Source organism: Aulonocara stuartgranti (genome assembly GCF_965226115.1).
Source record: "Aulonocara stuartgranti genome assembly, chromosome: 8".
Classification (NCBI taxonomy): domain Eukaryota; kingdom Metazoa; phylum Chordata; class Actinopteri; order Cichliformes; family Cichlidae; genus Aulonocara; species Aulonocara stuartgranti.
The window spans coordinates 10,549,106-10,565,811 of NC_138959.1; the positions used below are offsets into that span (position 1 = coordinate 10,549,106).

At 39.3% G+C, this 16,706-nt stretch overlaps 2 protein-coding genes across 7 annotated transcripts in view; one reads left to right on the forward strand and one right to left on the reverse strand.

The window, feature by feature from the left end:
* Positions 1-9,438, forward strand: part of insyn2a (inhibitory synaptic factor 2A) — a 34,762-nt gene extending 25,324 nt beyond the window's left edge. For 4 of the 5 annotated variants that reach the window (XM_082543143.1, XM_082543144.1, XM_082543142.1 and 1 more), the window contains exon 4: positions 6,314-9,438. In XM_082543143.1, the coding sequence (XP_082399269.1) occupies positions 6,314-6,497 (184 nt within the window). In that variant the 3' untranslated portion in view covers positions 6,498-9,438. Of the gene's footprint in view, positions 1-26; positions 1,725-6,313 lie in introns of those variants that run through there. The other variant, XM_082543147.1, reaches the window with a different exon arrangement.
* The window catches only part of dock1 (dedicator of cytokinesis 1), a 198,034-nt gene that overhangs the window by 98,104 nt on the left and 83,224 nt on the right, over positions 1-16,706 (reverse strand). For both annotated transcript variants that reach the window (XM_082543129.1, XM_082543130.1), the window contains exon 27: positions 14,069-14,164. In XM_082543129.1, coding sequence (XP_082399255.1) covers positions 14,069-14,164 — 96 coding nt within the window. The remainder of the gene's footprint in view (positions 1-14,068; positions 14,165-16,706) is intronic.

Below are 16,706 nucleotides of genomic sequence, written 5' to 3' on the forward strand. Positions count from 1 at the left end.
ATGCTGATTTTTTTTTCTCTTTTCAGTGACATTTAATTTTCCTTGCTATGCTGTTCCCAAGCCACGGGGCACTTTACATCTACTTTGTATGATTCGCCTGGCTCCTGAGAGCTGCGCAGATTCAGTTTCACACAAAGGCTAAGTAACAACACACAGCTACAAGGATGACTAACCAGAAACTTTTGATTGTTCAAATATGTATGCTGTTTGTGGGGATTAGTCTGATTACATTACATTTACTACGTGTATTACTCAACTTTAAAAACGAAATATTTAAAAAATATCAGGCTTGAAAAGGAATGAAAACACTTCATAAGCTATGTTGAGTACAGCATTGTTAGTTTCTATGCTGATATTGTCAACTGGTACTGCATCATGTGACTTTATACATCAGTGCAAACGCTCCTCTTTTTAAAAATAAAAATAAAAATCACGTTCACAGCATTTAAGTTCGACTGGGTAGTGTCCAGGGTGGTTGGGGGTGTTTTCTAACAAAGATCATTCATTTAGTTTCAGCTTCCAATGAGGTTCACAGTCAAATCAGAAGACTACAGACTTATAAAGTAGTGTTGTGTCTATGGATGGTGATGGTCAAAACTACTGACGACGGCTCGTAGATCAGGGCGATTTTTGTGCTTTTTCTCCACTGACGCAATAAACTGATATAATTATTATGAGGTGTATAATAAACTGAATCTTCCTCATTATAGTTTCTGGTTGCACTTCCACATATAACAGGAACTTGCAACCCAGACTTACTTGGGCGTGCGTGGCTACGCATCCACAATTCACGCACGGACTTCTACAAGCTTTGAAGTTAATGTGCGTCTGTGTGGAGAGGTTACACTGATCTATCGTCATCATCAAAAGAGAGACAACAGCAGGATATCTGTGACTGCTGGTTTGATTTTTAAATGTGTGCAAATGTGACCGTTGAGACTGTAAAGTGCAGAGACACGTATTCGTCTCCTAAACTTCCTGTCTCGTCTCAGTATTAAAGTCTGTTAATACTCTTTTAGCTGTTCAACTGATACCTGTCCATTAGGTTAACTAATTACGATAAAGCTAAATCAATCAGTGTTTTAAGTCAACTTATAAACGTTTCTTCTTACTGGATGAAAAAACTCCCAATGTAGATGTTCCACTTTAGCTCATTTGGAGGTTTTTTGCCCTGTGGCCACATATTGTTATTATGGAAGATGAATAGAGCCACCACAATGGGTGTGCTTTAACCTCCTCTGCCATCCAATAGCGATGCCACAGGGGGACGAGAGGATGGAATCACCCAACCCTACTATAAAGACTTTTTAAATCAGCGGTCCCCAATACCCGGGCCACAGACAGGTACTGGTCCGTTAGTCGTCTGGTACCGGGCCACGAGAGTTGAGGTTTGTGTGTGAAATTTATGGTTTTCAGGGTTTTTATCATTTACTCGGTTTCCCTTGGTCTTTTCCAGTGTGTTATGAATTTTAAATATTTACATGTTACCATAGCGACAGAGAGCATTAATTGGCAGAGAGGAGGATGTTACTCACAATGTTGTTGGCGCATTTCAGGAGGACGCTGCTAATAAAGTTACACAATTACACAGTGAATTCACGTTTACTATTTTATTTACAAAACACCACAGTTTTTGTCTTGGTCGTATCAGTTTATTTTGTTGTATTTATCTGCGACACCTTAAAGGCCAGTCCGTGAAAATACCGCCTGACATTAAACTGTTCTGTGGCGCAAAAAAGGTTGGGGACCGCCGTTTTAGATATAGTCTGCATTTAGATTATTTAATATGTGACTGAAACTGGAATTTAAGGTTGACTTATTATGGTCATTTCCAACTTGATTCTTTATTCTTGGGGTCTACAAGAATAGTTTTTCAGAGGGGGCAGGTTACAGCCAGAGTGGTGGGGCTGAAATGACCTTGCCCAACCTGGTCGTCCCCGTTCTACGACATCATAGAGAGCCAGAATAGAGAAAAATCTGAAACCTGAGCATTTGGCTTTCATGGATTACTTGATTGATTATTTTAACAATTTACATGTGTTAAAGTTTAGAATTTAGAAGCACAACCTTTAACCAGATGGAAACAGCTGTACAAAGCAAAGATTGCTGCACATAAGTATCTTGATCTGTGCAACATGTAATGTACAGTGTCCATAAAGAGCATTAATTAACTCTTATTATTGTACCAACAATACAGCATAATAATCGGCATTTTAATCAGGTTAAATGGCTACATGTCCATGTAGGACTATCACCTGTAGCCATGGATGTGAAGCAACAACCGCCTCAGCAGTATTAGAGGCTTACGCTGAAGAGCAAGGAAAATCCTATCACTGCTGCTGTATATGTGTGTATGTGCATGATTATGTGTATGTGTAGAAGGAGAAACTTATCCACAGAAAATGACACAGCATTGAGCTAGAGCACCCCCTTCCCTTAAAACTCCAAGGAGATCTGTTTTGCTGTGCCTTTATCGCAGCAATAACTAAAGGTTTTTAAAGACGTGCAAAGCATGCAGGGAAATGCTCAACATTTTGCTTCATCGGTGTCACCCCCACGTTTATTACATCTATGCCACTTCTATCTGAGCTGCAAGAGCCTGTTAATTTAGTGGCCTATGCATCTTGTTTTATATGCATGTCAGAGTTTGACAAAGTGAACTACATTTGGGAACTATTTTTATGAATGGATAAAAATCAAATTTTTCAGAATGAATATAAAACAACTGTTATGACCACTTAAAATTCATATATAGGAAATATTCTTGGCAAACTTTAAAATCTACTCTGGTCTAGCCATTTGAGGCCCAAGAGGCCTCGAAGGAGGACTCTTTAAATGGTACCTGCCAACTTTGAAGCTCTGGGCCAACTGTATGACAGACATGGAAAAGTTCAAACAATGTGTGCAGGTGTAATCTTGCTAAAATAATATCAAGGCACGTGCTGTTGTACTTTTTCTATGTGTTCAAAGCACAAAATCTTTTTGGAGATTTTACAGAGATGAATAAAATCCCTCAGGGATAAAATCTGAGCATCGAAAAGTAATTGTGAGCCAAACAAGAAACAGTCTTTTTATGTCCTGGTCTAAACATTTAGTTCAGGTCCTGCACGTTTTTTTCTTTCTTTTTGTTTTGTGTTTTTTAATAAAGGCTCAGAGCAAAACAAAGAACTGCATATGATTCAGCTCGCCTTTTAGCTGTTTATCCACAAATCTGAATAAATCCAAAGGTTGCGAACATGGATTGATCTGACCTTTTGAGTAAATTTGTTCATAAGACAGTTTAAATGATTTTAAATATATGCGCTCCTTCTTTAAACGTATCCCCAGTGCATTTGCTTGCAACACGGAGCTGTTTCCACATGTAATCATTTGTGCACACAAACTTCCACTAATTTCACACAGAAACACGGATATAGATTTTTACCAGTGTAATTAGCAGCCAGTGATTTATTGATCAAAGTGGCTGCGCTTTCCCTTTTATATAAAAGCCTAAAGTCAAAGAATTATATAATTCTGAGTGTCTGCTTCACTTGAGTTGCTCATATTTGCAATTATTGGAGAAAATAATGACATGCAAAGGAAATGTTTGACTCTTTTGTGTGGACAAGTAAATTCCTCATTGAAACTGTGAAACTGTGTTGACAGATAAAGTTGGTGAACTTGAGGAGCACGCTAAGGAAAGATTTTTTCTTATATTTCATTCAAAAAATGCATATCAATATAAAGTGCCTTGAGGGGACTGTTGTTGTGGTTTGGTGCAATACAAATAAAATTGAAATTGAACTGAATAGATGTGATGCAGGTCTGGAAAACAGTACACCAGACAGAAGTTAAATGCATTCTGCACTACGGTCCACCAGTGTCAAACATCAGTCTGCTGAAAGATCTCCCATCCTTGCATTCCAAATTCCTTTATTTGCAAAATGTGCAAGAATTTTCTTATCTGTTTCAAATCTCTCCATAACACGTTCATGAAATTTTAGCTGTTTTTTGACTTCTCCATTCCACTAACCTTCATTTCCTTTTCATAACCACAACCCAGAACATTTGTACTACCAGGAATCACAGATCACATAAAGGTTCTTGTCTGTTTTTCTGCTCAAAAGCTTTTTTCAGATCATGTCAAACACATATTGGCCCAAAATGACTACATTTTTTAAAAGTAGGTTTTGCTTAAATGTTCAATATTGTTAAACGTTACATTTTGTATAACAGAGGCTTTTTCTTTTCTCTTTTTTTTGCTAAAATATATTGCCTATAGATATATATGTATTGTTTAAATGGTGATTAACTGTTTTTTCAAATGTGTCAGAAATTTCCACATGAATGTCTCCTCATAAAAAAAACTCCCCACAAATGTCACTTTACTACAGAGACTTGATTTAAGAACTTATTACTATTTGACTGCACTTTCAGAGTCTATACGGCCAATAATGTGCAATTGCAATTCCCCTTGAATACTAATAATGATCTAACTATGTATCGCTTCAAGTCTTAAATCCCAACAGATGCATTGTAATTAAATCTGAGCAGGCAGCCTGCTGCTATTATGCAAGTCTGTCTATCAGATTTGCCACCAGCCTGACTTATGTAGTGGCTGACGAAGGCTTTAGCAGATTAAAGCACAGCTGAGGAAGTAATCTGAGTTTCACTTTGCAGCACCTAGCAGTCAGTTTGCAAGTATGGGATTACAATGACGCTTGGTCCAGATAAATACCCTTGAACCCTGAGTAAATACAGAGTGAACCAACAAGGACAAGAAAAAAAACAAAAAATTAACGCATTCGTTATAAGCACTATTTTTTTCTGGTATTGTAATACTGAGCATGGATTGAAGCGACATAAAACAAAGTGACATCCTCACATCAATACGAAGGCTCTCATCTGAGGTCCAGCTAAACAAATGATCTTCAGTTCAACATCAACACCAGAGACTGAACTGAGAGTGGGAAAAACACTAATGGACTTCCCTGTCGCTCTATGATTCACAATGAGAAGGCAAATAACAAAAGAAAGACAGAAAAAGAAAAAGCAGTGGGCCAAAATGAGCAGCCAGATGCAATCAAGAAATGTCTAAATTTGGAGGTTTTACTGGGAAATAAAGATGAAGCAACCAGGAAATGTAGGTCGCTTTACCAGGCTGAGCAGTGCTGTGACAGATGCCTGCGCAGGGGTCAAGTGAGTACAGGCCATAACTTTGATGCTTAATATGGTTGTCGGGGGAATGCAACAGCCAAAAAATGTCAAGATTAAAAGAAGCACTAAGGGCAAACCTCAACCCTGGTTTCAAAGATGATAAAAGAAGAATATAAACAATAAAAGGCATTAAATAAAAGCCAGCACTCTAATATTAATGAATTATAAGAAATGAACTATACGACTTGGGTAATAAAATCCCATTTACATGGTATTCATTTCAACGATAATATGATAAAACTGCCACACTTATCATTCTTTCCCTGCAATTCATTCATTATGATTAATTTGGCAATTGTGTCCTAGAAAATGAAGATTTGGGCTACAGTAAAAGAATCAAGCAATGGGCGTAAATGGGCACAAAAAGGAGCTTTCTACAAATCTGTATCCAAAACTGTTGCAATTTTGATTCAAATTTAAATTATAATAGAAGACAAAGCTTTCAAAGTCTGTCAGACCATTTATTTATCATTTCTTCTGATTATTTTAATATTGAGAAACACATGCTCACTTTTACTTTGACACATTTAAAAAAAGCTGGATAATTCATCACCTCTTCTTTTTAAAACTCTATAAGCATTTGATGTCGTTTTAATTTTCCCCCCCCATTCTTTCTTGATCCACTTACAGCTGCTCAGCACTTCAAGGCCTCCCTTTTCATAGTCTTTGCATCTTAATGCATGCAATGTCCTCAATGAGGGACATGTCTGGACTGTATTTAATACATTCATAATAGTTTGTCTTAATAGAAGAACTCCGTAATGTACTGAGTAGCCGAGTAGCTGAGCTACTCACACATATGAATGTGTGGGGCTGCAAACCTTCAAGCTTTTATGGTGCCTTCCCACATGTACATGTTACCTATGCCATGGTTTATAACTGTGTGCTAATAAGTATTCAGCTGGTCTCCATCCACTTCAGCCCACAGGATGCTTTGTTGATGAAATCTCAAAAAAATAATTGTCCCATTTTGATTCATCAAAAAACTCATTCAGTCCGTCCCAACGTAAATGACTGTTTAAATTGGAATTAAATGCCCTGGAGACAATGTTGTTAATAGCAAGCCAGCAACTGGCAGTCATTTAAGCTAACACCTTTCTGTCTTTGTTCGCTGCAGTGTTGAACTGGATTTCAAACAACAGGAGGACAAGCTACAACCACTGATGAAGAGGCTTTTCCCAACAGAGGACACCCACTTTCCCCCCCTGCCTTACCCTCAGGAGGCCTTCACCTCCACCCCAAAACGCAAGTCCAAAGCTGACTCCAAGAAACACGCTCGCTGGAAACTTTGGTTCCTGTGACAACAAAAAACCATGTTCCCCTCCACCACCGTGCACAGGATTTAAGTGTCCATCCGATCATCCGCTTTTGTTTGGTTTATTCATCAACTTCTTTTATATCTATTTGGATGTAGACCTGGTATTAATGGAGACCTTGACTGGATACCGAACCCTTTTCTGAGATGACAGGATGTTTAATGAGACACGAGTGTGGATCCCACGGAAAATTCAAAATGTCATGCTTACCAAAAATGGATTCTGAGTTATTTTGAACTAATTTCTTCAAACAGGGTGTGAAATTACACCAAGGAAACATATTTGGAGATCGGCAAGGTGAGAAGATGAATTTGATTTCCCGATGTCTATTTGCATATATATTTTTTCTTCTTCTAGCTGACGTCAACGGGGTTCTGTTCTGTAATGGTTCTGTGCCCTTCACATTTCCATTCATCAGTTGGGACTTTCTTCCCAGCCTCCAGGAGAGGTTGGCAGATCAACCATAATGCTCTGAGGCCTCCATAAACAGCATATCACTGTACTGCAAAGCACAATTAGAACTGTTCAGGATACATTTTCTCCAGAATAATTAAAAAGACCTATTTTGAGTAATAACTCACATATGTAGATTGTCTACTAACCATGCAGAGTGAAGACTTTCATATCTATATAAAGAAGAGACCTAAAGGACAAAATATCAGAGATGTTTATTGGAGTTCTACAGTCAACTTTTTATCCATCGCTAAAATGTCTCCTTGAATCCACTGACTTTGAAGAAAAAAAACAAAACAAAACAAAAGAAGAAAGAACACTTATTTTCTTAATATTTGCAAAGTTAAACATCCATGTACTTTTTTCTATATAAATATATCTATATACATTCACTTTAAGATTTAGCAAAATGTATTTATTTGAGCTGCAGTGACGGGAGCTGTGCAGTTCAAACACTACAGTGCAAAAGGAAGTCGATCATTTTACAATTCTCAACTCGTTTCCATGCATCGCAAAGTTCGTACTAACCTCACGTATGCATATGGTCATTAAACACCAAGAAAAGACAAAAACCCATTCATTGGTATAAAAGCATAGACACACAGAGAAAACTGTTACGAAACCAACTATAATAAACAGTTGGTTTTCAGCACACGCGAAGGGTATCAGAGGATAGCTTTGATTGTATTGCTGCAGTATCCTGTATCAGCTACTATAATAATAATAATAATAATAATAATAATAATAATAATAATGATAATAATGGATTGGATTTATATAGCGCTTTTCAAGGCACCCAAAGCGCTTTACAATACCACTATTCATTCACTCTCACATTCATACACTGGTGGAGGCAAGCTACAGTTGTAGCCACAGCTGCCCTGGGGCAGACTGACAGAAGCGAGGCTGCCATATCGCGCCATCGGCCCCTCTGGCCAACACCAGTAGGCAAGTAGGGTAAAGTGTCTTGCCCAGGGACACAACGACCAGGACAGAGAGCCCAGGGATCGAACCGGCGACCTTCCGGTTACAGATGCGATTCCCAACCCCCTGAGCCACGGTCGCCCAATAGCTACTGAAACCAAGCCAGAGAAACTGAATGTGCCACTTCTGATCACAACCAGGGCTTCTACAGTGCAGGGTGGCAGGCTTATAGCCTTGCATGCTTTTTACAACCTTTGAACTTTGCAGGATATTTTCTAGCTTTTAAAACAATTTTTAATGAGATTGACAAAATCCCCCCCCCCTTTCCCTTTATTATTGTTATAATTAGTTCCTGCTCATTGCTTTGCATCTATTTGACTGTAAAGTAAAAACCATGTGCAGTAACTCCACAGCGGGTTCAACAATTACGTACAGCCAAAACATTTACTACACCTTCATGTGAAAAAGTGAGAACATCCGATAAGAATGATTCGTTTTTGGACGGATATGGACGGACAAACATTTTATCCTCTTTGAAATAGTGCTCATTAACAAAGGTGCTAATCTGAAATTTTTAAAAAAGAAACAGAAACATACATGCACACACCCAAGTGCAAATCGGTCGAATTTACTTTCTATTAACACACCAAAACAATTTGGGCTTCCGGGTTTGTTGTCAGTGATTAGACCCTACACAGGCTTTGTGAGGGTATGTTGATTAAGGTGCCACAAAGCAACAATCTCTGAGCAGTCTATGAGAACCACTAAATTTTAACTCTTGCAGCGTTGAAGTGCTCATGTCTACAATCATGACATGCATGAGAGATATGTCAAGAGAGCTGTTTGGCCACAACAGTAGAGAGAACATTTTTGAAGAGAAAAGCCTTTTACAATATGTGGTTGTGGTTATCATGTTCTTTAAGTATACTACCTTTATCTGTAGGAGCCATTTCAATTCAAAGAGGATCTAGTGTGTGCTGGTCCAGATATTTAAACAAGTAATCAGTTTCCATGGGATGTTCTTACTTACTCACATCACTGTATGTAAATATATATTACACAATATCAAATAGTGCTAAAAACATTTCAAGTGTGGGATAACAGCCAATATCTAAAGAGAAAAAACAAAAACGTAATAGCTGATCACTCTAAAAGACACAACCACTGCCCTAGAAGACAGGAAATATGCCAAAGTGGTTTCAAGGACATAAAAAATGTACAACAACAATATCCAGCAAACTACTAGCTATCACTGGCTTGACCTTCACAAGCTCCAACATGCTGCATTTTGTTAGTTACATATATTTCACAACTTCACTCTTGTATATGCTAGGTTGGTTTCTTTCAGTAGTTATACTGTAGCATCAAGAGAGAACTAGATGTTTATCTGTATCTTAAAGAAGTGCAATTGATTTATTATGTGCAATACTGTGTCTTTTATACAGTTTTTTTAAAAAGACAAAAATAAAGATATTTAATATGCAAAATATGAAGAAAAAAAAAAGAAATAAAAAAAAGACATCGACAAAGCTCTCGAAATCTGATCTGGACCGAGTTTAATTTGTGGAGCTATAAGCACAATGATACTTTTTTTCCTACCTTCTTCAGTCACATTATAAGTAAAGGATTAGTTTCCCTAACTTTTAGCAGATGCTTTGGAATAGGTTTGCCCAGGCTTGATGGGTCTGCACTGTGAAATTAGATCACAGCATCTAGAAAGATGCAGTACTTTTGAACAACTCAAATTTTGAATAAAGCAGCACTCATATCCTAAGCAACCAATCTGCATAGCTAATACCTAGTATTAGCTAGGTATTAGCACATTGGTTGCTAGTACCAGGGTTTAGTGGGGAAATGTGTTTTGTAATTTAGATGAACAATCCCTGTGAAAACCAATTTCTGACTGCACTGCTGTGGAAAATTCTTCGCTAACGCACTGATATCAACAGTGGACTGACCAGTACTGACCAGTGTTGATAAAGTAACAGTATTGGCCTTGTTGACCGACTTTAACATGCGGGCAAATCTACAAGTGAGGGTTGGTGTCTTATCTATTGTGTTGGATCAACTTTAAGTTTGCTAAAGAAACCCTGATTAAGATTTCAAACTCTTTAAAACAGTGCAGCTACCCTTTTTTAATATATCATGTAAATTTACTTAGTTTTATTCTTGGACGAATAAAGAATAACAAAAACAGATCGGTATCTCAACTGTCAAATTTAACATCAGTATCTGACCAGAACACTTGGTACAAGATAAGGCTGAAATCATACATCTCTTTAATGTACTATGGTGGGCTGAGGCGAGAGGAGAATACAGCAGAAGGGTAAGCAGCAGTGTTTTGTGCACAGCCAACCTGCTTGGGAACCAGTCTTTGCCCTTACCATCCTCACTCTAATACAGATTTTGTTTTCGGGCATGTCCGTGTGCTCATGCATCTGCACCTGCACCTGCCTCATGTTAGTACAAACAAGTCTTGAAGTGCAAACATGAGGTAAACCAGCAACAAAGCTCTGAGCAAAACCCCCACAGATGCACAGTCACCCTCACACTGATGCATGAAGTAACGCTGCTGAAGGTCAGCGCTAGCCACAGCCTGGCCGACTCCACCGGGCTTGATGAGTGACTGCGTATGCCCAAGAACTGAGAGCGCAAACACGACACCTACTGCAGTTTAACATTTTGCATTCTTACTTAAAAGTCTTCTGTGGTCTTAAGGTGACAAACAGCAAAGAAGTCCCAGCGGTTTATACAGTCCTGACAATCACAACACATCACAACATGGTTTGTTGCAGGCTCAATAAACCCAAAGGGATGCGCAGTCGAAGCTTCAAAACAGGTGAGGAGACGCGAGGTGTAGCGAGTGATAAGTGCATGTTTGAGGCATTATGATGCAGTGCCATATCTCACTATGCTTCTTTTCTGTAAGAGCTCTGCAGTAGTCTGGCCAGCAGAAAAAAGAGAGAGGAGAGGAGACAGAGCGGTAGATGCAAGGAGGTGCTAAGAAAAATATTTGAACAGAAAAATATCCAAACACAGAGATAAAGCGAATGTGCAATACCAGATTCTGAACTAGACACGCATACCTGGAATGACCGTGTCGCAATTTACACTATCAAGTCAGTGAGTGCACGCAGCAAAGGAAAAAAGCTCTAGCCCTATAGCTGGTCAGCCCCATACTGTCAATCAATAACATAGAGTCCTTCCCCTGCAGCTTTCCAGTTCGTTCCCTCTGCACACTGCAGGAAAATCATGAGGATAACTGTGGAGCACTGCAGCGAAGTATCACTACAACATGTTTTGAGTAGTCTTGAGAACTTGAGTCCACAAAAAAGTTCAGCAGTGGGTTTTTTTTTTTTTCTTGACAACATCATGGGAAACCTAGCTGTCAAATATGTACTCAAGTCTTTTAATCAATTCTGTCAGCAAGCATATTTAGGTATTTCCTAAACCATAACAAAATTATGCAAAAACTAGTAAAATCTAACGTAACACATTTATACAACAAAGTTGTATTCTGTGGTTTTGCTGCATGGAAAATATAGATTTCTTTTCTTTTTTTAAATACATTTGCAGCTTCCTATTTCTGTCTATCTGCAAGGCTTCCTATTCTCGTCTATCCAGGAACTTAAACTAGAAGAAATAAGAGCATAAAGAGAGAACCTGGTGCTTTCCACGGAAAGCGGCTAAATGTTTCTGCTACAGCCATAATCTAAATGTATTCAATTCAAGGATTTCTTTCAACCTGTGTGAGGGTGGACATGAATGCAAAGATACAGCCTGCGAGATGATGCTATGATGCTGTGTCCAAGTTGCTAACAGGCGTAGCACTGCAGTGACAACACGCAACAAAACCAACGCCCCCAAAGTCGTCACTGCGTGCTTTCTCATCAACATTCTGTGTCCACCGCTGCCAGGAGAGAGCAGAAAGGGAAGAGAACGAGAGACGGGCGGGAGACAGAGTAGAACGTTAATGCATAAATCTAAATGTAAGAGGCTGCCACTCAGAAGAACAAGGTCGGTGGTTGGATGCGGTGTTGTGTGAGCAGCAGCGTGCAAGCTGCCTGCAGAGTAGGCATCTGTACCCAGAGGCAGCAACAACAGCCCTCTGATTAGAAAGCAACAACACTGCTAGCAGCACTAACTGGGTCTCATAGCTTTTAAAAATTCACGCCCACCTTATTCATCATTAAATAATCATTTGGGGACTTAGTTCAAATGCAATTTCTGTCCCAAGTACTATATAATGTATAATGTGTTTGAGTAAAAGAGCCTTAGGCTTTCATGTAACCTCTAAATCCCACTGAGTAAAAGGACACTCTGCACATTGATGCAAAATCATATTCAGATGCTTAAAATGTCAAGGCAGTCAAGTGCAGATGCTAGCTAGCTATAAAGGCAGCCGCTGACAAAAGGTCGGGGTCGGTAGGGACAATAAACCCGAGCTGTGTTCGAGGAGCAAAGTAAAATAGAGGCCAGTGGCAGCATATGTATACAGAGTAGATCGTTTCAACACGGGCCAAAACAGGTCGTGGGTAGAGTACTTTGATTAACTAGAAAGGAGGTCGGTCTTCCACAGCACATGCCAGCACTCGCTGTTGGAAAAAAGAAACCCGTTTCAACTACCCCACAGGTGGACACCAAAATAGATGCACTTCGTGTAATACTGTGAAAAGGAGGCCTGCATATGCCTTCATACTGACAGCCTTTTAGAAACTTGCCACTACAGTGGAAAAACAACAAACAGGAAATGGTGTGAGGAGATGGTGAGCTGTTCAGTTTACCCAGGCTCTAACAAAACATCCACAGAGATCAAATCCATCTTCAGATTTAACTTTTAAAACTGTTTGACTATGAGCTAGGCAGGACAGCGCACTATTTGAATAGCTGGTATAACAATGAATCGACTAGAGAACTACAGTGGGAGAGTAAGTGGGAGCCCTAGACGCCCTCCAGGCAGCTGGTTGGGAGAAAATGGCCAGTGGGACGGCCTTAGCTCAACTCGCAGCTTCATTAGCTTGACATTATTTAGTGTGATGCATGCTTAGCAATCTGTTACACAACGGAGGGCTTCCCATCTATGGGATTAGCTGGTGCATAGCCGGAATAGTTTTAGAAGAGAGAGAGAGACAAAAGAAGCAGTTAGTGAATTTCTGCTGCAAAAATCCCTCGCTGCAACCCAGAAAGAAAGACCCAACACAGGAGATGAAGCGTCGGGGCTGTGGACATATTACAGCACTATGATATAACACACACATACACAAACACACTAGATGATCACTCAGTGGCGACTCCGGGCTTTATGGAATCATCCTCTGCCGGCGTGGCTCAGTTACTGGTAATAAAAGCTTCCATTTAAACAAGTGATGGTGAATCCTGGTGCTCCCCGATGGAAGCGGTGTGAATATTTGTCATTACTAAATGTCTATAGGCTCATAAGAAAATGTCTCATCACTAAGCTGTATTTTACAGAGCTGTAAGAATACGAATGTCGATCATGAAAAAAAGTCTAATTTTCAAAGACGATACAACACATCTACACGCAGCTCTAATAAAGACATTATTCAAAAGGAAGAAAAAGAACAAGTCAAGCAAGACAGAAGTTCACATTTCTGACTAAAAATACAGTTGTACTAATTGGCGTTTGGGACTGAAGAAAATGGGTGAAGCCTTATTCGCACACATCAGACAGACTACATATTTACAGGATGACTGATAAGTGCATTAATTGCTACCAAGCTCTGGCTGAGAGAGTGATGGGAAGATGAATGCTAAAGGCAACGGTGGGGTGATACAGTGATTAGATTACAGCACAGAGCACCAGAAGTGTAGTAATAAGTGAGGATAAGACACACAAGCAAAGCAAAAGGAAAACACACACAGACACGCCGGCGCGAAAACAACCGGCTGGAGAAAGATATGAGCAGATCAAAGCCTCTCTTAGACTGAGGGAGTGTGAAAGCAATCTGCCAAGGTAGGCTTTACCTTTAATGATACTTTTGGATTGGAACTGTGGTTGCTGCGTGACTGTGGGAGTCAATCTGGTTGCGGTACATGTGCCTCTAAAATTGTGTGTATGTATGTGTATAAAAAAAAAAACAACCACAAAAATCAAACACCGAGAGTTGCGTGCTTAGCGTGATATACTGCCTGGTATCCAAGCAGAGAATTACACTTACGATATGAGGAGAATCGCGACCCATAGAAATGATTGTCCTGTTAACGGTCCTCAGCAGCTTCTCCATGATGATTTGGACGTGCCACTGGGTGGGACCCTGTACATAACACATGAATAATATCATCACTTAAAAACAGAGGAATAAAAAAACATAATAAAGTTAAAGAATATGGAATATCAGTCCAAACTTATGAGGCCTGACAGAAGCTCAGATTTCAAGGGAATTGTGGTCATTCGGGTGAACAGCTAGAAAAAAAAATACATGATGATGAAAGTCTTGAGCCATCAGTAATTCCTTTACGTTTTGCTAGGATAATGGGAAATAGGTGCAAATATTAATGGAAATATAGTATGTAAGGGAAAAATAGAGAATGTAAAAATTAGAGATGGACCGATACTGACCTAAATTACTGGATCGGATATCGGAGAGAAATAAAAAATGTAATCCGATCCATTAAATATCAAAAAAAGCACCTCACAAAACTTGCGACATGGCATAACTCAGCTCATAACCGTAGCACGTCGGAGCAGTATGCATCAGGTATAGAGCGGCTGTGGCGCGCAAGACCTGTCAGCGGTCTGGTTGAGCATTTGGAGCCTTGCTACCAATCCGGCATTTCATCTCCGAGAAAGTTATCCCAGAGAGAAGTAAAGCAAGTGTGTAAGTTCATCTCTGAATGTTTGTAAAGCATTCCAGCGTTAAGCTTAATCACCGATATATGGAGCGACTGCCTCTCTCTCCCTCCTTCTCCTGTTGCTACTTCAATGATCAATGATCAGCTGATCGGCTTTTCTCTCTTGCTTGTCTATCGCCCACTTCGCGCCAGAAAGAGGAAACCAGCGGCTGAACAACAGCAGCACGTTTAACCTTGATAAGCTGTTGTTAGAATTTATTTAATATTACTTTCTACACCAGGATCCTTTTCTACGTAGCTGACGGCTGGTAACTGTGCAGGGGCGGATTTAGCAAAGTTTAGCCAGGGGGGCCGATTGTGCCCCCTTTTCCCTGTTCATGCCCTAAGACATACTTTTCTTTCTTATTCTCATTTAAAATGTCGAGCTTTTAATAAATAATTATCTAAATCTTACACCCAAAGTTTTAATCTGATGTAAAATGTATAGAAGTCCATTACTGTATATAGTAACTATTAAGTCTAATATACCCTAGTAAGCTATAGTACTTTTTCCTTTGGGAAGGTACGATCTGTGCAGTCTGCAGTTCTGTTGAAGAAAGATGTTGAATCTATTTAAATATTGTAGAAAAATAATTGATTTCTCTGCATTTTCTTTCACACTGCATCAAATTAAAGTTGATTACGTCGATTAAACATCATGAGGTGGAGGGTGGGTGGTTCCCTTTTTCTTTTTCTTTTTTTGCTGGGAGTTTGCAACCCTATTAGTTAGGTTGCTTACTCTGGTAAAATACCAGAATAGGGAGGATGGAGTAGGTTTACGTTTATTAGATTGATCAGTATTGCTGAACTATGAAATATTTTGGGTGCAGTGTATTTTTTGCATACAGGTATAACAGAATAGCTTCAGTCTCTTGTTTTTTAAAACTTGAGTATGAACTTATACAAAATGCAGCAAGATATTAAAAAAAAAACAGTTTTATTGATTAAAAAACACACTATATCAGATTCATATCGGTATCGGACATAAAAGAGTGGTATTGTGCCATCTCTAGTACAAATATAATGAGCTAGAAAGTCAACACCACCTTATTCTTCTACACACCCTTAACACTCTTAGGGAAGCTTTCTTGCAGTTTCAGGAATAGTCCTCCAGGCTTCTTGAACGACATTCAAAGCTCTTCTTTGGATGTTGGCTTTTTTGTTCTGTCAAAATCTGACAGCACTTTTCTGCATTCATAATTCCATCAGCTAAAAACAGTGACCGAAACGCAGCCTCAAACCACGACAGAGCCTCCACAGTGTTTTACAGATGGCTGCAGACACTCACTGTTGTACCTCTCTCCTGTCTTCTTTCATACATACCGATGACAATTTGAAGCAAAAAAGTTCAAATTTGTATTCATCGTTCTATAAGTTCTGCTGCCACTGATTTTCAGTTCAGTTCTTGTGTAATTTGGCATACCTCAGCCTTTCCTCCACATTTCTCTTCCTTAAGAATGGCTTCTTGACAGCCACCCTTCCACTGAGACCATTTATGATGAGATTTCAGTGAACAATAGATGGTTAAGCTGAAGGGCTAGATGCATCTCTCAGGTCCTGTGGAGGGCTTTTGCTAGATTCTTTTTCAACACCATCCATCTGCCGTAGATAGCTCTTTTCCTCAGTCTTACCCCTTCTTTTTTGTCTTCCACTTGCCCAGTTTACTCAAATATTTCAAGTTGTCAGCTAATAGCTCTTTGGGAATCACCTCCTTGGTGCAAAAATACAATTTTAGACCTGTCAAACTGTTATCATTGGTATTTTTCATAGACTGAACTAAAGAAATGTCAACAAATGATGTATTTTTGTGACAGGCTGCTAGCAACAAAGTGCCTAAAGATACCATTTAAAATTGGTCTTTGCCAAGTTGTCTCTCATGTCCAGACCCATCGTTTGGGTTAGGCGCCATTTTTACGCTTAGGTCAGTGTGAAGTGGCATAACAAAATTACAAATCGTTCTTTGAA